Below are 23,359 nucleotides of genomic sequence, written 5' to 3'. Positions count from 1 at the left end.
CACATACCGGTATTTGTATGATAGCCCCATAGCCCCCCCATCTGGAAATCAGTAAATCATAATTTATATAAACACGTGATGACCAAAATAAATCGTTATTTATAATGATGAGGTGTGTAGATAAAGATTTCTTATTTGTTCATGTGAGATTGTCTTGAAATGAAACAAAATAAAATAAAATAAATAAACAAACACGACGAGTGATGGGAAGTGACGTTGTTTCGTGCGGTTGGTATTTCCTGACGGATTTCCCTCGGCGGAGGAGGGAGAGAGAGAGAGGGCGGACAGTAGTGAGGCTTTCACACCGGTACCGTACGTTTATCTCCGACAGACAGCGATCACAGGAGGACGCCGGAAGATCGAAGCTCCTCTTTGGCGAGAAAACAAGTAGTTGACCCGGTGTGGAGGACGGATCCACTGACCCATTAGCAGGTACGCTGTACATCCATGTCGGTCTGGATGTCTGTAGTAGGTCGCTAGTTGTCGGCTAAGCTAACGCCGTCTGCTAACACTAATAAAATGCACCAAAACTACGTCTCTCAGCTGTCAAAATGTCCTCAACAAACCACACATTATGCCATTGTCTGTCTTTCAGCAGAAACGGAAGGAGCTTCGGCGAACAGAAGAGGCTGTATCTTGTTGTTCCAACTTTCTGCTGTCAGTTGCGGGGGCAAAGGGAAAGCAGGACCTCCGGGATAAGTGGAGGACCCCCCAAGCGGCCCGCCGGGTCCACAACAGCCGGGAGTTGAGGTTGACTAGTTGACAGGTGGCTAGAAGTCAAACTGGTCCAGAGATCTGATCACTGAGAGCCGGGGTGTCCCGACACAGACCTCATGAATGGAAATCGGAACATCAGGATCAGGTGAGAGATTTAGAAGAACCTCAGTCAGTACAGTGTAAAATCCTGTGGTCCATCCATTTGCTTTTGTAAAACCTCAGACTGAGTTACAAATGGACAAGACGCTCTTGAACACTGAGGATTGTCTACAATAAGGTGTGAACTGTGAATCAAGAGGAGTAGATGACCTCTAATACATAATATGTAGTAACGTTACAGCTCCTCAAACATCTTTAATTACCCCCACCCCTCCCCTATCCAGTAAGTCAATATGGGGGTTCATATTGACTGATCCTCTCTGTGGTTTTTGCCGGTCACTTGTGCGCCCTGTGTGCTCCAGTTTCTAACTGGTCTTACTCGCCAACGTCATTTGTTGGCGGCTGTCAGAAGCAGGTGGTGATCCTCCTGTCAGGTGTGGTGCCTGAAGTCCAGCTTAGAGGCAGGCTGTCTTGTGTGAACACTGAACAGTCAGTCAGGATTCACATTTGGGGGGAGGCGTTGCATTTGGAAGGGAAGACTTTCATACTGCTGTCATGGTTACACTTAAATATGGATATTATATATATTTTTGTAGTTCATGTGGTTTCCGTTTGTAAAAATAAATTATTTAGCGAAGGCCAGCTTACTAACATGTGAGGCATCGATGCGTCATAGATTGTTCTTCGTATATTATTTAACTTTGTGTCAGCTAACCGAGTTTACTGTTTCAGCCATATGCAGTTTGTAGTTGAACTTTTATGGCCTTTTTCATTATTCACTGTTTATATCACAGCTAAACGGACCAGACTAGAATTTACTTGTTGGAGCTCTATTCTACAAGTGTATGTGCGTGCCGTGTCGGGTGCACTGCAAGAATGGTAATCGCGTATGCCTACGTTCAGATGTTTCTTTGTATTTTGTGTTGTTGCATGTTAGGTGGATGGATGGATGGTTGGTCATGGCCCCCATGGCCCTATCTTGGGCACGCCTGACCCTTTTATCCATAAACTTCTTTGCCATATTCTACTGTCTTGAAAAACATTTTAAAACGGTTAAACTAGCCGATCTACAATTCTACATCAACACGTTGTGAGCTTGTATATCGGCTATTTGAACTATTTTAAAATGTTTTTAAAAATTGTAAGAAATGGCAAATAAGTTTAGGGATAAGGGGTGGCGCAACATATAGCACCTAGTATCATTTTATATTTTGTGCATTTACATTTTTAGACTATTTTCTCAAGCCTCCAAAGCTAAGCAAAGCAAATCTGGATGCACCTGTTTTCCTCTTGACAGCATGTCTTTAGTTGCTATGGTGAATCAGCAGCCACATGGGAGCCATTGGCACGGCAACGATACATTGGGAGCAAAAGTGCCACAAGAGGACGCAGCAGCCGAAAGTACAATGTCACTGAGTAGTAACACCTGCTTCTTGCAAAAGGGCCAGCCCTTGATACTGTTACCCATTGCCACAAGTCCATGTATGCATGACACGAGAGTGACAAGAGTGTACAATGCACCCACATGTACTGTATGTCACGGTTGTCACCATCATGTCATTTACTGGAAGTACTGTGTGGTGTGGTGTGGTGGATTTTCTGACTCACAACTGTAGGAAGCCTGTCGTTAAGTGATGTCACTGTTTGGCGTAGAAGTTTACAGTTTAGGCATTTATGTAAATTGGTAGAAAATTGGTACAGCTTGGCACACACACCCACTTCTCCTCATGTTTCACAATGAATGTGCTGAATTGCTGTTAAGGAATAATATAGAGCTGCTGAGCCGGTACTGGTGTCACCAAAATGTGATTGCACATTCCTGTAGAAGAAATCGTTGGTCTCTTTCTTCCAGTTTCATCACTTCAAGTTTTCTTCAATCAAATGTGAAACAAAGTTAAATACGGTATTTTTTGACTGTAGCTGCCCCCACTCTCCTCCCTCTTTGAACTTTCTTTCTTATCAGCCACTTCCTTCCTACCCAAACTGCCTTTGTTTTCCTCAAAATAGTCTGGCCTGGTTTGAAATGTGGAACTTAAGACATGCCCCCTCCACAGTGTGAATGATCACAGACTGGTGGAAGGATGCATCTAGCAGTGTGAACAGTGACAGTTCATCAGACTGTTCGTCATGTTGGATACTGACCATCAAGGTGTGGTTTTTATTCCCTAATTTCATTGTTCTAACTCGCATGGCCTCTGAATGACAGTGCACACACTGCCACTTATATTGGTTTTCCAGAAAAGCTTGACACAAAGCTCAACCAATCATTAAATCCGACTGGTCGGCTTGGCCAATCAGGGAAGCCGCCCCCTAACACAGAGATTCGGTGCATCCTCCACAGACCGCCGGACAGACGGATACAGATATTTGTGTTTTTTTTTTGTCACTATGAACTTCAAACAAGTTCAAGGGTCAAATGGGACAGGAGCTCCAATTTTGAGGTCGTTTGGTGGGACGTCGCCCAGGACAGACAAACACATACACACACTGGTTTCATGAATTAATAAATGGATGGTAATGCTGAGATTTGTATGTAACTGATGATAGATTATATATACAGTGGCCCATATATTTTCTTTTCTTTTTTAAATGTATTAATTTATTTTCTTTAACTCATGTTTCATAGCAGGAGCCGATGGGGCCCCAGCCCTCTTCTCATTCGCGTTGCCACGGAGACCTGGCTATGGCACTGTGGGGAAGCCCATCAAGCTGCTGGCCAACTGCTTCCAGGTGGACATCCCAAAGATTGACGTCTACCTGTATGAGGTCGACATCAAGCCTGAGAAATGTCCACGCCGTGTCAACAGGTACTGTACCAGTACAGAGCAGACACTCTGCTGAGTCTGCTCACACACTAGACACGCTGAGCTGAGTGGTTCCAAATCATGGTCTTGTAGTAAAGGCTTAATACAACTTGCTAATGCTAACTAGCAACAGGTGTCTTCAATTGCTTCTTATGTTAAACCAACATATGGTGGACTCTTATGAATCCATTCTATATGATATGATTTTCAACTTTTCCTCTTGTTTTCCTCTTTTTGTTTTTAGGGAGGTGGTGGATTCCATGGTGCAGCACTTCAAGGTGACCATCTTTGGGGACCGTAGACCAGTCTATGATGGGAAGAGGAGCCTTTATACTGCTAACCCGCTGCCTGTTGCTAGTGCCGGGGTAAGGATACAAATGAATACTAACACTTTAATAACACTTTTCACAAAGCATGACATGAATCGAGCACTTTGTTCAACAGCAAGTAAAGTGGTTGCTACACACATGGTGTGCCACCAGCTGTTGGATTTTTGGAAGTTTGACCATGACAGTCCAGAAGCCCAACTCAACCACAGTTAAATTAAGTTATTAAACTCCCCATTTAATCCAGCGAAGAGAGGATTGGTTTTCAAATCAGTGATAGGAAGACACACACACACGCACACACACACACACACACACACACACACACACACACACACACACACACACACACACACACACACACACCCCCACACCCACAATCTAACCTCAAAACTCGATAAAACCTCCAGGTGGATCTGGACGTCACACTGCCTGGTGAGGGGGGTAAGGACAGGCCCTTCAAAGTCTCCATCAAATTTGTGTCACTGGTCAGCTGGCACATGCTGCACGAGGTCCTGACGGGCCGAACTGGAATTCCTGAGTCTGTAGACCTGGAGAAGCCCCTCAGCACCAACCCTGTTCATGCTGTGGACGTTGTCCTCCGACACCTGCCCTCCATGAAGTGAGTCGTTTTCTCTTCATAAACACCTGCCCTCCATGAAGTAGGTCGATATTTCGCCTTGCCACAAATATTTATAATAATTGTCCACGTGTGTGAATGAGGCATCACCAAAGTAATAGTTTGATGTGAAAATATCTCGAGGCAGTGTATTGCTTTTGTGCGTTGTGTGTAAAGAACTTAAAGGGACAGTTTAAGTTCAAAATACATTAAATATTTTTTGTCCCATTGATTCCTAAGCCTATAATTGTAGCCTGGGTCCGAGAGACAAAACAAATCCACGGAACGCAGCGAAGCAGGCTGGAACCCAGGCTAAATAATTTGATGACCGGTGGAGTCTACGGTAGGAGACTCAATGTAGACACAAAGGAGACTCTTGTGTCTCCATATAGGGATCCACTGCTGGTCATCAAATTATTGGCTTAGGAATGCGACAAAAAATCCATGAATTCAAGTCTCCATGGAATGTGGTGAGTAACCGATTAGTATTTTTTTGGGTGAACTATCCCTTTAAGAAAGCAGTAACCTTTCTGCCAGGTTGGCTTTATCTCGCAGACAACCAGATGGTAGTTGCATATCTGTATCCCCTTATCTTTCTCGATCTTAAATTGTTGACTGGAGAAGATTTACGATCAATGTAGTACTGAATTAAACATGAGCACGGTAACTCCTGCTGATTAGCTGTCTGGCTGTGAAACGTGAACCAAGGATGGGATGGTAGAAGATGTCTGTCTTGCTCCGTTATTGTATTATTCAGCATTTACCTACAGTACCAGACTGCTCACACATAACTTTACAGAAACCATTTGGTGGATGGATGCCTTTAAGTGGGGAACCAAATGCCTAACTGACCTCTGGTCTGGCTCGAATTGACCCTCTAGTGGTAGAGGGTCATGCCAAATAGTCTACCATACTGTAAAGTTTCTTGTGACGCTGCATGTATGTATTAGGGGGAAAAGAAATGTCATAAAACTGCAATTTTCATTGGCTCATAAAACCTTATGAGCCAATGTTACTCCTTCAAAAATGTACTCCCGATTATTCGTCTCTATAGGTCCAAAGTTCATGTGTATACATTACATTTCCGTGCATTTTGATCAAAGATCCCGCGAGGAGTTAGATTTGAACTGTTTTTCATATAATTCAAAATGGTGGGAGATCTAAAGGTCAAAGGTCCCCATACCACATTTGTTCCTCATAAGGAAACGCATATGTGTATTGAAGTTTTATTGCTGGCGGTTAAACTATGAACTGAGCTATGCCTATTCAAAGTTTGCATTTTCAATTGATCGCTGTAGCAACAATGCATTGTGAGCTTGTGGATCTGCTGTTTTCACTACTTTTGAAATATGGCGTAAGTCCTTAAACTGTGGCATGTCCTACCCACTGAATGGCACAGGGGAATTGAAACTCCTCCTGTCTCAGTGTTATGTCTATGCTCTACCCACTGAACCACACTTTGGAGATTGCATCAGGTATTAAATGTTGTTGAGGCCAAATGTACATGACCCAGCCACCATCTGTTCCTAACCATCGATTTGAGCTACACAGGAATTTAACTCCCAACCCTGGCAGTGTCAATGACACTACACCAGATCACACCAGGTGTTGTGGGAAAACACAATCATCAGGCTAAATGTATCATACATAATGTAACCCAGCCACCGTCTCTTCCCTCCCAGGTACACCCCAGTAGGCCGCTCTTTCTTCTCGTCCCCAGAGGGCTATGACCACCCGCTGGGCGGGGGAAGGGAGGTCTGGTTTGGATTCCATCAGTCAGTACGGCCCGCCATGTGGAAGATGATGCTCAACATTGATGGTTAGCGTGACTGAAATAAGAGGATAAAACTTGATGCATGCTTGTTTTAATTTGACCGTGTAAGCTTTGGCCTCTCTGTGTTCAGTTTCAGCCACCGCGTTTTACAAAGCCCAGCCAGTCATCCAGTTCATGTGTGAGGTCCTTGATATTCACAACATTGATGAACAGCCCCGACCCCTCACAGACTCTCACAGGGTCAAGTTCACCAAAGAGATCAAAGGTATGTGTCAATCTGTCTGTGAGAGACAGGAATGTTCACAACAGCCTCTTTCTTGTGTCACTGTTTTCACATTGTGTTTTACTCGAGGCAGTATAAATTTCACTACATTTTTTGTGTCTCAATTAGTTTTTGCTTTGAACTATAGTTCGTTTTAAATATAGGTAGGTAAGTAGTTGGTTAGTATTTACTTAGTTAGGAGTTTTACTTTAATTACGGTTTCTCCACAACTGCTTTCCTTAAATATAGTCATTTATAAAACAAATTCTCTGTTCTTATATACTTTTTAATGTACGTTATACTGAAATGGATGAATATTTTATTCTTGTTACACTGTGATAACTGCTCTCATTGGTGCCGCCTCAGGTCTGAAGGTGGAGGTGACCCACTGTGGAACCATGCGTAGGAAATACAGGGTGTGCAATGTGACTCGACGCCCTGCCAGCCACCAAACGTATGTGTCTACTCTATACAGTATGCCTCAATTAGTGGCTGCTGTTAGTTTGATGATCTAGCTGAAATGATTCAGTCATATTTAATTTAGTAATGGGACTGCAATCCATTCCACAGACAAAAATATAAATTGGCCATGGCCTTTTCTGCCTTTATTAGATGGTATATACAGTAGTCTGACAAGTAATGGGGGAGAGAGAAATGGGCAGTCAGGGATTGGTATTCAAACCCGCGACACGCTGTCACTAGGTGCCCGGACCACTACGCCAGCCTTCCGGGCCCATGCCTAACAAATCTAGCCACACAAAAACACACCTACCTTTAGCTTTGTCACTTGTAAATGTATTCCACGTTGAGGAAATAGTTTGAGGCATAGTGAGGAATAGTTTTCAAATGTGGATTGAATTGCAACTCAATTCTATCTTTCCAGGGGTTACATTAGTAGCGGTCCCAAATAAAAGTCATTAACACCAATGTTTAAATCGGATAATGTTAAAGGGATATTTCATAACAGAAAGGAGAGGTCGCACAACTCGTAGTCCTGATGCCAAAAAATACTTTATTTACCAACGTTTCGACAAACTAGTTGTGAGAGACAGGGTGTGAGGCATACCCTGAAGAAGGCAATTTGTGCGACCTCCTTTCTGTTATAAAGTTTGTCTCCCATGGTCAGCACCTCCCTACTCTTGGTGTGCGCTCCTACCATTTTGTTTGCTTTGAAAGGGATATTTCAACCATCCTTGTGGTGGCTACATTTATTGTATGTGCTCATTTATTTTAACCATCCAGATTTCCATTGCAACTTGAGAATGGTCAGACAGTGGAACGTACTGTAGCCCAGTACTTCAGGGAGAAATACAACCTACAGCTGAAGTACCCCCACCTCCCATGTCTACAGGTCGGCCAGGAGCAGAAACACACATATCTGCCTCTGGAGGTAAGAGTTTTAGAACAGCAACATCTACTCGGATGTATTGACAGTTTTGACCGTCAATGGATAATCACGTTTCCAAATCTTATTTTCTGATGGTTGGCAGTGTCGTATACCTATCTATAGTTAAAGACTGCAGAGATTGTGCATTGAGGTGATTAGTAACATGTATAGTACATGTGACTGTTGAAGATTAAATGCAACATTACAATTGTGGCTGTTAAAATGTTCCACTTGCAGTAGCTCTCTGCCCGGCAAGTACTCTGAAAGTAGAACCAACTCCATTCTGTGTTGTTTATCCTGCTTATTAATTAATAAATTGCGTGTATATTGATGACGATTACTGTGTTAACCCACGTTCCTGTGGCGCTCCAGGTGTGTAACATTGTTGCTGGACAGCGCTGCATTAAAAAGCTAACGGATAACCAGACATCCACTATGATTAAGGCTACAGCTCGCTCTGCCCCAGACAGACAGGAAGAGATCAGCAGGCTGGTGAGTACTGCACACCACCTGGTGGACTGGAAGAACATCTGCATGCAATACATTTTCAATCCTATAATTGGTTTTAATGACTAATGTCTCGGATGTTTAGAGCCATTCATATTTCTTTATGATCAGATTTAGGAATTCTATTACCGGTATTCAATAAAAATGTTTTTATCACTTTCAGCCTGGCATCCTTATATTTTTTTACAAAAGTATAAAAAATTGTTGGTCTACAAGCTATGCTATGAACTTTTATGTTCTTATCTTAAGTTTATACTTATTATAAGAATATTTTGTAATGATGTGACTCCGTTTCAGAAAGTGTATTCTCTTATTACTTTGTCTCCCATCCATCCTTTTTCTCACCCTGACCTTTGGTCATCTTGCCACTAGGTTCGGAGTGCAAACTATGAGGCTGATCCCTTCGTCCAAGAGTTTCAATTTCGCGTGCGGGATGAGATGGCTCAGGTTACAGGCCGTGTCCTACCCGCCCCCATGCTGCAATATGGCGGCAGGACGAGCTCTGAACACTTTATGGTACCTTCCCCTTTATATCACGCTTCATATGCATGTGTGTCTTTTGACAATATGCCTCTTTGTGTGTTTTGGGGTCAGCAGGTTTTCCCTCCAATTATATTGTGGATTAAGATGAGTCAAAGGAGGCTGATTTGCCTCCTAATATGAGTGGGAAAGAAAGCTAAAAAGTATCTAACATTATTTATATGGCATGTGCTGACTAATTTTATAAACAAGAAGTAAGTAACCCCCATCATGTCATTTAAAAGTCCCGTTTGAGGTGTTGACATTGCTTTAAGCGGTAAATGCAGGGTCAGGGTTAACCAGACCTCTGCCAGAACGGCATTTGCCTACTGAAGGAAACCCTTTATCTTTGCATCTACTGTATAGTTGTTAAAAAGAATCATCTCTTTAGCTTTGCTTCAGCTCTACACCACACTGACCACAGTCCTCTCTGACTTTGGTTGTTTGTTTGGAATGTCTTACTTTATTGTTTACATGCATGCTGTTTTGAATCCTTTTCATATTTTTTAGTGAATACTTTCATAATCTAGACAATTTAGTTTTCTTCACAGTGTACTATATCTTCTACACTCTTATAACCATTCGGTTTCAGAGCAACATTATGCTCAACTTCAATGCTCAATGAATTACTTCATCAGCTTGCTAAAACACAATCTGTTTACACCACATCACTTTAGGCCAATCTGAAAAAGTTGTTTATCTTCAGTCTATACCTGCTTTGATTTCCACTGCCCTCCATCTTTTTAACCCAATCAGCTGACCATGTCTCCTCCATGTATGTGCCGTACTGTATGTACGTATGTACTGTATGTATGTGTTTGTCTGTGTGATCACCAGCCCCAGCAGATGAACCCTGAACTGTCGTTGCAGAACCGCACCGTGGCCACACCAAGTCACGGGGTGTGGGACATGAGAGGAAAGCAGTTCCACACCGGCGTAGAGATCAAGATGTGGGCCATTGCCTGCTTTGCCACACAGAGGCAGTGCCGGGAAGAGATACTCAAGTGAGTTCACTTGAGCGCTATTAAAAAGCAAAAAAGTCAATGGTGGAGGGAACCAGTGGAGCTCAGTTTCATACCAGTGTTGCAGACTCTATTTTTCATCTAACCATGCAGAGCACCCACCAGCAGTTAGGGTTTCAGTGTCTGACACTTTGACACACAGCCAGAAGGAGCTGAGTATTGGAACCTTCCGATTCCAAGACCGACATTCTACCTCCTGATTCACTGCAGCACCAGTGTAATGACATGCCCATTGCACCTCCATTGGGATGCCAGGAATAAAGTGGTTAAGACCACCCAATACTCAATGATCTCAGGGAATGTAGATTGAACAGAGCTTGTGTGGGTTCAAAGTTCCCGTTTTGATTCTGTCTGACGTGTACTGCAAGTCCTTCCCCCTCTCTGCCTTAAGTTTCATGTATCTATCCCCTCTAATTAATCCAAAATCAGACGTTGGTAGTGTGAGGTATTGTAGGTAGTAGTAGTAGAATCAACAGACCGACCAGTCACAGCGTTCCAGCTAGCTAGTCCACCCGACTCTAAACACTGGCACTGCTTTGTTATTGTTGTACCGTGTATGTATTGTCTTCCTCTCACCCATATCTCTCCCAGGGGCTTCACTGACCAGCTGCGTAAGATCTCTAAGGATGCTGGGATGCCAATCCAGGGCCAGCCGTGTTTCTGTAAATACGCCCAGGGCGCAGACAGCGTAGAGCCCATGTTCAGACACCTGAAGAACACATATGCTGGACTGCAGCTCATCATCGTCATCCTACCTGGAAAAACCCCCGTCTATGGTTGGTACATAGAGAGAGAGAGATAGAGATAGAGATAGTGGTAGAAAGATGGATAGATCGTCAATCGAGAGATAGACCTTTTGATCCCTGTTGGGAAATCCAGGTGTAATAGCAGAAACAGAAGCACGACACGGAAGCATGAAACACAGGATAGGTAACAGTATTGTGATGATAATAAGATTTGAAAAAGGAGTCTAGAGCTGCACTTGGTGTCTTGGTCTGACTGAATTTACAATCTATGCTATCAATAGATAATATTATAATTATAATATTAATATTAATATTAATAGTATAGTATAATTTACAATCTATGAATAGTAAATACTGTATATGCATGAACATACATCTATTGCCTTCCAATGGTTATGTGCAGACTATCAACAGTGGATATGGGACTGATACAATATATGAATAGTCAGCCAGCCTAAAACGGTGGTTATATGGATAATGTACAGACCATGAATAGTGAATAAAAAAGCATCAACAAAAATCTTTACAGCAGTTATCCATAACAGGCATCCGTCATGACAGAATTGTCATGAATCAACAGTTCATCTATTCTCCAGACAGTCTGTATGAACTGTTAACTGTGTTCTGCAGCCGAGGTGAAGCGGGTGGGAGACACCCTGTTGGGCATGGCCACTCAGTGTGTCCAGGTGAAGAATGTGGTGAAGACATCTCCTCAGACCCTCTCCAACCTCTGCCTCAAGATCAATGTGAAACTGGGAGGCATCAACAACATCCTGGTGCCACACCAACGGTAGCAACAGATTTTTGGTTTTGTTTTAACCATTTTCAACCTGGCAATTAAAATAGAGGTATTTTATTCAGACAAAAAATAAATGTCTTACATTCAGGCAGTACTACTTGTCAACCAGTAGTGGTCATACCCTACCACAGGATTTAAATTAATTTTAAATCATGTTGCAGATTTTGTATATATATTTTTTGTACGGCAATCATGTCTTTTGGAAATTCTTTAGATCTTGTTCTATATGTCTTTATTGCGTCTTATGTAGGTAGAGGCCTCGTATAAGCCCCCTTGACTTCATGCCTCCTCCTGGCACTTTCCCTTTTTATAATGTTGTTTTAACCTTTTTATGTTATATTGTATTATACTGTGCTAAATAAAAATCTAATCAAGAGCAGGGAGACTAAATGCGACTACGGCATTTGGGTTACTTGTATATTGGCATATATATATATATATATATATATATATATACACTTAAAGCATTAGCTTTAAGTGGTTTTCATAAATGATGTCTTGGCTTTACAACGTGCTTTGTCTCCTTCCCGACCACCATCCAGTCCCGCTGTGTTCCAGCAGCCAGTCATCTTCCTTGGCGCCGATGTTACTCACCCACCAGCTGGAGATGGGAAGAAGCCTTCTATTGCAGCGGTGAGACCTCGTAGGCCAGCCTCCCACTATATCAAGTTTGATCCTATGTCCCTCTGTTTCAAACTCCTTGTCATCATCAACATTTATGATCAATATCATGTATGCATGTCTTTTCTGTCTTTTCTTTTCTCTTGGGGGTCAGGTGGTGGGCAGCATGGACGCCCATCCCAGCAGGTACTGTGCCACGGTGCGTGTCCAGAGGCCCAGGCAGGAGGTCATCCAGGACCTGGCTTCCATGGTCAGAGAGCTGCTCATCCAGTTCTACAAGTCCACCCGCTACAAGCCCACTAGAATCATCTTCTACAGGGATGGAGTTTCAGAGGGCCAGTTCAGACATGTACTTATGCTCAGCATTATTATTATTTATTTACTTTCACTGAGAATCTTTCGAGTTGACTCAAACAGATATCAGGCTAAATACTTTATTTATTTTTTCTCTCTCTCACTGCTTTATGGAATACCGGTATTAAATATAACTGGGTCACAAAATGTAACTGTCTTAAAGTACCCTACAGATTCCTCTAGGGGGCAGTAGGACTGACTTATTTTATGTCATGGGGACAGTCAATTTAAGTAATCTGTCTGTAAAACCCCAAAATTTTATATTTCTATTTATGTAGTATGTACGGCTCAACATTTGTTTTCAGTGTCATCTGACTGATTAAGGTAGAGGTAGTCTCGCATAGCCAGCCTCTCCACAGCTCCGCCTGCGTGTTTAGAGTAGACGGTGATGTTTGGCAGTCTTGCTCTCAACAGTTTATCTGCACCCTCTATTTTCACTGAATCTCACTGTACTACAGTATGAAATTGTAAGTTCTTCACTTGAGGACGGGAACTCCTTTTGGTGTTTTAACTAAGCATTATGTTACACTTTAGCTGTTGAGAAATAGCAGATCTACAAGCTCATGAGCTTGTAGATCTGCTATTTTTGAAAAATCGTGAAAATGTGGCACAAATCTTTGAATATATATATTCTTTCGGAGTTTGTCAACGTTTTTAACTCAAATCTTTGCTTCTGGGGGGGTCCCTGGAACTACATATTTTCCGATGGGAGTCCGTGGCCAAATACAAATAATTATGGGTGTCCTTGACGTGAAAAAGGTTGAGAACCACTGACATAGAAACCTAGCGTTTTCAGAAAACTGTCAGGATTTAGAAGCCACTTTTCTTTTAATCGGCCTCAGGTCTAAATGGGTTAAGACCAGTTCACCCTTGTAATCATGTGATTCTGAATGCCTCTGTATTTCTCTATGCAGGTGCTGTATTATGAGTTGTTGGCCATCCGGGAGGCTTGTATCATGCTGGAGAAGGAGTATCAGCCAGGGATTACCTACATAGTAGTACAGAAACGCCACCACACACGCCTCTTCTGTGCGGATCGCAATGAGCGGGTGAGTAGTACAGTGACTTAGTTTTCAATTAATTTGTATTTAGAGAATACTAAAAGCCAAGGCAAACGTCACCAATTGTCAACCTAAATCCCAATGGTTTGACGTGAGGAGATCAATATTATAGTGACGCAAAAAATACCTTATGTCTTGTGTATTTCTCTACAAAATGATGACGGAAAACTGCATCAACACAGAGCTTTAAAAGGTTGTTGAATAAAATTATTATTATTCGAGCCGAAAGTGGAGCCTGCAGTGCTACCGTTGCCCAGGTGGAGCCTGCAGAACCATTGCGGCTCAAGAATCCACCACTCCTGAATGAAGTGTCTGGTGCTGGGAGTTTGGTGCAACGCACAGGTCCTCACAGGAGGCAGTCCCTCCACATGCCAGAATTGTACCTCTCACTCCCAGCATAGTAGTTCCGGAGTGGTACCACCAATGGATTGTGTGGCCCTGGTCTTTCCCTAGTGGGTCTGATCGAGGATAGCTACTGGGATGTAAGTTGGGACTTGATCACCCCGGCTGGGTCACTCGAGTGAGGGGTATGATGTTTGTATAGTAGCCGTCTGTCGGTGTTGGCTCTCTTGTGCGATAAAAGTGCAATATCTAGTGGCTGAATGTTGTCTATTGCCCCTTTAAATGACTGCTTTCATCAGGTTGGACGAAGTGGAAACATTCCTGCTGGCACCACTGTGGACACAGACATCACCCATCCCTATGAGTTTGACTTTTACCTCTGCAGTCACGCTGGAATACAGGTATGTTTCTATGCATGCATGTCTCCGTGATCACTGGCTGGAGCTGGGAATAGCCATGATAATCTCATTTATAAGACGATAAGATAATGTGTCTAGAAAGATGGATACATGGGCAAGATACGATTCAGAGACCATTGAGACACATACTGTATGGGTATTTCGAGGCGTGGCCAAATCCACCATTACTCCACTGGGTCAAATACCTTTTACGCAGAGCCTCGGTTTCGATGGGCGCTGATGGGACGCTTGTGTTACAGTGCCGGCTACTACCTACCTCAAACCCTAACCTAATCATAACTGCAAGCACGGAGCAGCGCATCCCTCACCAACCTTAATCCGGTCGTTTTAACGGACCCCTCACCAACATTAATCCGGTCGTTTTAACGGACCCCTCACCAACATTAATCCGGTCGTTTTAACGGACCCCTCACCAACATTAATCCGGTCGTTTTAACGGACCCCTCACCAACATTAATCCGGTCGTTTTAACGGACCCCTCACCAACATTAATCCGGTCGTTTTAACGGACCCCTCACCAACATTTATCCGGTCGCCCCCCTCAGTGACTATCGACTACTAGGCTCTGCGTAAAAGGTCATCCTGGGTCAAATAGCTGTCACCATTGGGCTTGCATGATCCCTTAAGCCAAATTCCAATACCACAACTTTTACACTCTCACTCTCCTCGCGTCCTCCACTCGGTCCTTAGCCCCGCCCCCAGCGAGGAGGAGAGGATTCGATGCGAGTACAGAGTGGTGGAGTGGATTTGCCTCTAGAATCGGAATGTACTACGCTGTCATTTCAAAGCGACGGCACATTCCGCGATCACTTATGACGTGTATCAATTAAATTCAAAGGGCTTTATTGGCATGGAAAAACATATGTTTACATTGCCAAAGCAAAAGTGGAACAATACAATGTGTCCCACAGCTGGATCACTGAAACCAGAGCCGTGGATGAGAGTGTAGTACAGAATAGACAATACATCAATGTGTATGGCCAGTTTTGGCCACATCGTTATATCTACAGTATAAGTAACATTTGCACAGCTATTTATTCCTGAAATAGTGAATAAGCGCAAACTTATATTATATGATTACCAGTAAGACGCCTTAAGGCGACGGGCGACCGAAGGGCTGGCTGTTGTGGTCCTATATTCACTTTCTCATATGTAGGCTATAGATAGGCTACTTTATCATTCTGAAGCTCTATTAATTCAGCGAAAATGTGTCTCTTCAACAAACGGCAACACTTTTTGGTTTTGTGTGTGTGTGGGATCAGCCGCAGTGCAGGGAAAAAACGTGTACACGTGATGCGGAAACCCGCCGCGATGAGACAAAATACCCCACCGAGCCTGCACCTGATCGCTCTCCACTCGCCTCCTCGATTGATTACATTAACAATTGGAACGTTAACCATTTCCGGGTCAACCTGGAATGACCCCGAGTGACCAAGTGAGAGTGAGCCGAGATTTTGGGTATTGGAATTTGGCTATGGTCTCTCTGACACTTTGTCCTCTCTGTCTCCTTTGTCCTCAGGGTACGAGCCGGCCGTCTCACTACCATGTCCTGTGGGATGATAACCTGTTCACAGCTGATGAGTTCCAGCTCCTCACCTACCAGCTGTGTCACACTTATGTCCGCTGCACGCGCTCGGTCTCCATCCCTGCGCCTGCCTACTATGCCCACCTGGTGGCCTTCCGCGCCCGCTACCACTTGGTTGACAAAGAGCACGACAGGTGGGGGGGAGGGTTATTTAGCAAGTTAGGCAGGCCATTGTCTCTCCGAGTCCTTAGTGAGATTTACTTTCAGTACTTATTGTCTCTAAGAAATAATTAAAACAGCCCATCCTTTCCATTGCATTCATTATTGATCGCCAATACAACTAAAATGGCAGCACCGTAAACACAGAGGCACTCCCGGGTGGTACAGGGGTAAAGTTCCTGCCCCGACAGAGTATGGGTTCCAAACCACTGCCGCACTGTGTTCCAGTGTTGTGTTCCAGTAAACACAATTGACTGTGGTCAAGGATGGAAAGCTGCGCAGGAACGGTAATCTCTGTCACTGCATTAGCGTCTCCTACAGGTTGGTCAGGGTGCCTGGATACTATAGCATGGTGCTCTGTACGTGTTACTCTCCCTCCTAGGGAAACGCAACACTGTCGCATGAAAAGAAGCAGCTGTAACATCCAACAAGACCAACTGTAGGGTCAGCATTGACAGGGATTACACAGTACACAAGTTGTCTAACTAAATTTGGAGAAAAAGGAAAACAATGGCAGCACAATAGAACCCTGATTATTTTCCTTTTTTAATACTGAATGCTCTCTCTCTCTCTCTCTGCCTGCCACAGTGCGGAGGGTAGCCATGTGTCTGCGCAGAGTAACGGCAGGGACCCCCAGACTCTGGCCAAGGCTGTTCAGATTCACCATGACACACTGAGGACCATGTACTTCGCCTGAATCTCCTGCTCTTCCTCGGCTCGGACCCCTCCTGAGATACGTCCCACCCACCCAGCCAGTCAGTCACTTTCAGTGTTCTGTTGGTTCAGCACCCTTGTTTGTCACCCAGAAGCTCCTGGTTCTGAGGCAACGTTGGCCAATGAAACGTGAGGATGGCAGGCGTCCCTAAAGGACATTCACAAGCCAGAGATGAGCAGCAGGAGGAGGAGGAGGGGTTTAGAAACATATGCAATATGAAACCAGCCAATTGTCTCTGCACTCTTACCCCACCTATCCATCTCTCCCCATCTGGTTTGTTTATAATGGATGTGATCCAGCTCAAAGTTTTGTTTTGTTGGAGGTGGGGGGTCCTCAGAAAGTTGAGTATAGAAAAGTAACAATTATTTTTACAGCATATGTTGTGGACCCATTGAGGTTCTGGCTCCATGGTTTATGGTGAGTGACTTGGGCAAATCATGCTGGTGTACGTTGTATGACGTTGCGTTTGTTTGAGTACATTATGTACATGTTTGTCTGCTCAGTGAAAGGCGAGGTGGCCGGTGATGCCTACCAGGTTGGAAAACCCTCATAAATCATAGTTTAGCCCTCTTTTGTCCCTCAAACAATAGGCTGGCTTACTCTCTCCCTTTTTAAAGGGATAGTTCAGCATTTTTTAACTTAAGCTGTATGAAATACTTACCATTAATATAGTGGTTGCAACTGTATTAATTGATTGCCTGAGTCCTGTGGTGGAAGTTCTGCTCTGGTTTTGGTGAAATATTTAGTAGTTCCGATCATTTTGTGTGGGGCATTGGGGCCACGCATTATAAGTAAATTAATCCACAAAACTAGCATCATTTGTATTGTTGACCTATTTCTAAAATATTAGCACAATTTACGTTAATATTTTACCCCTATATCACACAAAACTATGTTTTTTGTGTCCATATCACTATGCCCAAAAATATGAAAAAAAATGTGATAGAGGGGTCAAAGTTGAACGAAAGTTGCACTATTATTTTAGAAATAGGTCAACAATACAGATGAGGCTAGTTTTGTGGATTAATTTACTTTTAATGCGTGGCCCCAGTGCCTCCCACAAAATGACCGAATCTACTTAGTATTATCCAAAACCAGAGCAGAACTCCGACCACGGGACTCGGGCAATCAATTAGTAGTTGCAAACACTATATTAATGGCAAGTATTTCATACAACTTAAGTTCAAAAATTGTGAACTATCCCTTTAAGCCAATGGTTCCTTATAGTAATATCTACCGATACAAACGATGAATGAAATGCAGAATTGCAGATAATGTTCATTTTGTTTTCTCTTCCTTTCTTTTTTTCTCCTTTCTTTTTAACCTCGAGCCACATACAGCCATTGTTTTTAGGGATTGTGTAACGTTTGATGCCTTAGTGAAAAGGCGAGAAATCATATACTGTAGCAGACTGTTAGAATACTAATCCTCAGCCATGCAACAGACCTTTTTAGAACTCTCACTTAAAGAAGAGTTTGCTTGGTACAGAGTTTTATATCAGAGACTTTCCCTGTGTGTTTTATTCCTCCTGCTATTTATGAGACTTTTTTTTTTAAATTGCATTCATTTTCAGCAATAGAGCACAGTGCACAGTTACCAATTGTCTATCATTCATTAACCATTGATGACGGGTTTTCTTTTTTCAGTTTCTCCATAAGGAACTGACCAATAGCGTTGTCATGGACTCTTTCAGTGCAATAAGGTGTTGATGCAGACAGGGCTGGTTCAGTGGATGTTTTAGGCTGGTTATTGCTAGGACGGTTCACCTCCTGTTGGGGGTTTGTGTGATCGACTTGGGGCAAGTGACAATTAATTGGAATTGTAGAATGTAGCCTACAGTATCTCTAATGAGTACAAGTGGTGCTGCGATTTGGTGTATAGTTTGTAGTGCATTCTCAAATAGGTGTGGGTGTTATTTTTACATACACAGGGTCTGTGTGTTTACTTTTGGGCAATGCATAATTTGTGTATACTTTCAGTACAACGCATGCTGAAGATACTTGAGCCCTGTTTTATACTTTGTCGTACGATGGTGTCGCGTGGCCAAAATTACCACAATCTCATGCCAGGTTGAAAGTGGTTAATGAAACAAATCGTTATTATCAGATGTACTGACAAATTATAAATATATGACATCCCATGTACAATATTCATCCTTTTTAAGAGTGCACTGCAGTGTCTGGTATTGGAAAGATGTTGAGCAAACACAAAGTGCCTGATTTGATTAGAGAGAGAACCTATTTTTTAAGGTGGAAGGTTTGAGCCTAATTAATATATAGGCTTTAGAAACATGTTGGTTTGGGTGCCTCCGTTAATGCGTTGAGTCAAACGACCTCAGAATCTCTTTAAAGCATATTGAATAAAGCAGTGTGTCAACATTGATCCACTGACCTCATGTGGTTACAAATGTGAATGACCAGATAGACAAGGATCTGGTAGCACTCAGCTGTTTGCACTGTTGAAGTTAATCACTTCAGACTTTTATCTAGTTTTGTTGCATTTGTTATCAGAGGGCATTAGGGCTGGGTGTCGTTGGCCATGTTGTAATACCGATCTAATTGAAATTGATTCCGTAAAAACAAAACAAAAGATGCGTTCTGTTGGATGAAAGCACATTTCATCATGCAATAGTCATCGTCTACTCTGTGTTACATGTTTACATCATCTTCTATAAATAAGTACGTTAAAATGCAGATAGATGTGTGTACATTGATTGAATATTGAAGAATCTAACATTTTGAAGTTTATTGATACCTTTTTGATACCTCTTGAAATCGCCAATATCAAAAAGCAAGTGTAGCACTATTGCTTACCCAGCCCTATGGGGCATTGTCTCTCATGGACTTGCAGTGCATACAGAATACACCTGATTAAAAAAACTAAAAAGAAACAAACAAAAAGAAGTTAGGTTTCCTTAACGTTCCACTTGGACCAAACCAGTGTGCCTGGTGGAGGAATTGCCTAGATTACTCCCTCCTCTCACATAGGTGCTGATAGTGTAAGCAGGAGGTGCAGTGTAACAATGGGCTCTATACTAGCCATGTGTTATCAGAACCAAACTAGCTGCTATAACTAAAGGTTAAGGATGTTCATACAAAGCATTTATTTAATATTGCATCAAATATGTAGGTTATATATTCATGCAAAGAAAGACTATAAGGATATGACCGTTAACTGCACTTGCAAGATGCATGCATTTAAGAACACATGCTGAGGTGTACATTTTGTGGAGGCAAATGGACCTTCTGTGTCGGGGAAATATTTAAATGCTGATTAGAATTAAAACGGCAAACTCCTTAAGACTATGAGATGCCTTTATACTTGGATGCAGCAAGTGATAGGATTTAATAACACAAAAATACCTTGTTCCCGTTACCCCTGTGTTTGTGTGTGTGTGTGTGTGTGTGTGTGTGTGTGTGTGTGTGTGTGTGTGTGTGTGTGTGTGGGAATTTGAAGCGAAACCATTTCTTGATGTCAAGACATTACCAGCATTTAGTTTTGACGTGAAAATCAGCAAATGATGGTTGCAGGCACGATTTTATCCAGTTGCCCTTTCGCTATTTTTTGTGACATGCCCAAATAGGGACACCAGGTTGAAAGTGGTCAACGGTGCGAACAGGTGTGTAGAGTTGGCCATCTACCCCACTCATACGGATAATGTTGAATTATACAGCCTTATGGGAATATTCTCCACTTACAGTATGTTGCCAGTTGCCACGGAATTGAACTACATAGCCTAGAGGTGGTAGAACATAAGGCTGAGAATAATAGCCTTGCCTCATCTTGCAGTGCTGGACATCAGATGCCTTTTCCTCACACCATTCAAAAGCATTTATAAATTCTGAATGGAGATATATTTATATTAACGGAATGCACACCACTTATTTTTGCTAACATAAATCCTATAAGATATGGAACCATGATGGCTGTAACGAAATATGACATTAATAATGTAGTACTAGTCACTAATCCAAACTTGATAATGCAATAGGTTTACTTGTCTTATGTGGAAGCAGAAACTGATGTTGCTGCATTGACCTTCTGTGTGGAGATTGTGCTTTTTTATATATATTTAGAGAAGGTTATGTTGTCATGTATTGAACAGATGAACTTTCACCCCTCCTGTTACTGCGTTTTATTCTCTAACCAAAGGACCTGTGAAGACCTCCCTCTTACTATGAATATTAATGTTTTATCATCTCTTGAAAAACTTGTCGGGGAAGAGAATAGATCTGATTGACCCTATAATGGGGCGTAATATATTTCGCAATGTCTAAATAATACTGTACAGTACACGTCAAACTTTGCCTGCTTTTTGCTTTGTGGTATTCCCGGGAGGAGGGTTGAAAGTTCATCCTTGGACAGAGTCGTACTTTCTAGACTGTGCCTTTCCTTATGGTGCTGAAAACAAGTAAATCAAAGAAATCTTAACATTCAAAACATTTAGGGTGAATCGCCCATGTCTGAATATATATATATATGACAATACTGTAAGGTGCGAGTGTGTATGTGTGTTATACCTTAACATGCCAAGAACACAAGTATGCATAACTGATCAGTTTGGTGCTGACAGGACCAAAAGGCCTGTGGGGATTGGTTAAGTGGACGGGCACTCAAAGCACAACCCACCAATTAGCATTTCAAAAATGGGGACAAATTATAAAGGAAGGCCCATAGACTAGTAATTAAATGTATTTCAGCATTATCTTTTTGATGATACCTTCCCCTCTATACAGTGCTAAGTGTATATATATTTTTTTTTTTCCTGATGTAGAATCGAAGAGTGATGTTTGAGGTGTTCATCTTGTGTGAGCAGCAATAACAGTGTAAGATTTCTGTGCAGTCGTATGTTGCATCATGTTGTAGGCTTACATTGACAGCTGGCTTCTTTGAGTCTACCAGTATGATCTGATAGCACTTTTCTATATTTTAAAGTCAACAGTGTAAATTACAGTGGGGTGTAGACAATTTACATGCGTATCCTTCTCATGTTTGGAACCTCTAGCCTTCTCAGAATGTATGCATGCCCCCCTCCCCAAAGTACAGTAGGAGGAGGAACTACCCCATATTGCTGTGCATGAATGAACCACTCTTTTACCTGCTGCACACCTGGACCTCATTGTGAGTGTGTGGCAAGTGGGGGTGATCCTCCATATTGTTTTCAAAGTTTAGACATTTGAATTGTTTCTGAAAGGGGCCTTTGAATTTGATGAAGCTGAGCATTATGAATTCAGTCACTCAGTGTATGACAGCATTATGAGATGATGCAGTAGTTGAGTTGTCCCCCAGAGTGCCCGTGTCCCATGTAAGGGATTCCTCACAATAGATCTACAAACCCTACACTACACCTCTGTGGTTGGCTGCATAGATATTCAAAAAGTAATGAAAACAATGCTTTGGTTACACAGTATATTAATGTGTTATGTTTTGCCTGATTATGAAATTGTGTCACTTTTATATATAATTGTATGTGTGTCCAGATCTTATTTGTCTTAACTCTTATCTGATCCTGGTCCCAGTTGAGCCTTTTTATTTGGTTGTCATATTTAATTATTTTGATTAAATACTCATGTATGAAACCTGAGTGTTTTTAATAATTTCACAACACAAACCTTTTTCAGGGAATTGCTCCAAACTGGTGTATTTAATACATTTCAAATGGGAATAAAATGTCTTATGGACATCAAATTGATGAGCAGCATCATTCAATGCATATTTGTTATATAGGCCTACGCATTCATTGTGTTCATGGCCGCTGGCGTCATCAGCAGCAATTAATATGACGGGATCAATGAGTGTTTTTATAGAACTGCGTTTGAAGGAGGCATATCGCATTTTAATTATTAAGCATGGGTTTGCTTTGTGTTGCTTGGAAACGGTGAGTTGGGCTACTTGAATAGCCTACTCTGGAGAATCGCAGCTGCTAAACTCTTGAGGTGAGTAGAACTTAAACGATGTCTTAGATCAAGTCAAATAACTTTTGAAGGATGGATCAAAATAGTTTGATCGCCTAAATCGTCAATAGGCCTACATCCAATGTGAATGAATTGCAGTGACAATTCTTTGATTAACTTAATGGATATTTATGGCCTGGGATAGGCTACGTTTGAACATCTCTCTACTATCACTGCAGACTGCTCACGTTGAAACGAAACTAACTTAATTGCTTTATTTCCAATATAAATGTCAAGGTGACGTGATGAGTGAGCATATTGTTTATACAGTAGCTAGGCTATCTGGCGTCATAATCGTCGATCATGTTTACCATGGCTGGCTCGATCTGCGCCTGCCCTTCACCTTGTCAGGCGGAAGGCAAGGCGGAGATAAGAAATGGCAAACAAATGTTAGAAACAAATCACACCCGTGTGAAGTGAGGGATGCTCTAATATCATCGCTGTCAATGGGAATTTGTGTAGGTAGGACAAAAATAGCTGATTTGCTCGTATGTAAATTCTCCATTCATGGGAATTGGGAACACAAAATAGCTGATTTGCTTGATGGCTATTTATAGGAATTTAATGT

The 23,359-nt window shown here is 42.3% G+C and overlaps 1 protein-coding gene across 4 annotated transcripts; it reads left to right on the top strand.

Annotated features, from left to right (window-relative positions):
- Positions 1-260: 260 nt before the first annotated feature.
- On the top strand, positions 261-22,416 carry ago3b (argonaute RISC catalytic component 3b). Of its 4 annotated transcripts, XR_013965639.1 has the most exons (21): positions 261-432; positions 599-862; positions 3,443-3,623; positions 3,865-3,985; positions 4,357-4,568; positions 6,248-6,384; positions 6,470-6,604; positions 6,968-7,055; positions 7,844-7,991; positions 8,361-8,480; positions 8,868-9,011; positions 9,852-10,018; positions 10,628-10,812; positions 11,413-11,572; positions 12,124-12,214; positions 12,357-12,551; positions 13,471-13,605; positions 14,259-14,360; positions 15,898-16,097; positions 16,711-20,257; positions 20,294-22,416. XR_013965639.1 is itself a non-coding variant. In XM_080787455.1 (20 exons), exons 2-20 carry the CDS (start codon positions 838-840, stop codon positions 16,817-16,819), a joined length of 2,652 nt encoding a protein of 883 aa, XP_080643581.1. In that variant the 5' UTR covers positions 261-432; positions 599-837; the 3' UTR covers positions 16,820-22,416. The 4 variants fall into 4 exon arrangements, 3 of the variants coding, with proteins under 3 accessions (XP_080643581.1, XP_080643582.1, XP_080643580.1); XM_080787455.1 differs by having other exon boundaries at positions 3,446-3,623; positions 16,711-22,416; XM_080787456.1 differs by having other exon boundaries at positions 9,885-10,018; positions 16,711-22,416.
- The last annotated feature ends 943 nt before the right edge of the window (positions 22,417-23,359 follow it).

This window comes from Protomyctophum bolini, assembly GCF_963924005.1.
Source record: "Protomyctophum bolini genome assembly, chromosome: 17".
Lineage (NCBI taxonomy): Eukaryota > Metazoa > Chordata > Actinopteri > Myctophiformes > Myctophidae > Protomyctophum > Protomyctophum bolini.
The sequence above is the reverse complement of the archived record's forward strand: the minus strand, read 5'-3'. Positions and strand labels throughout refer to the sequence as shown.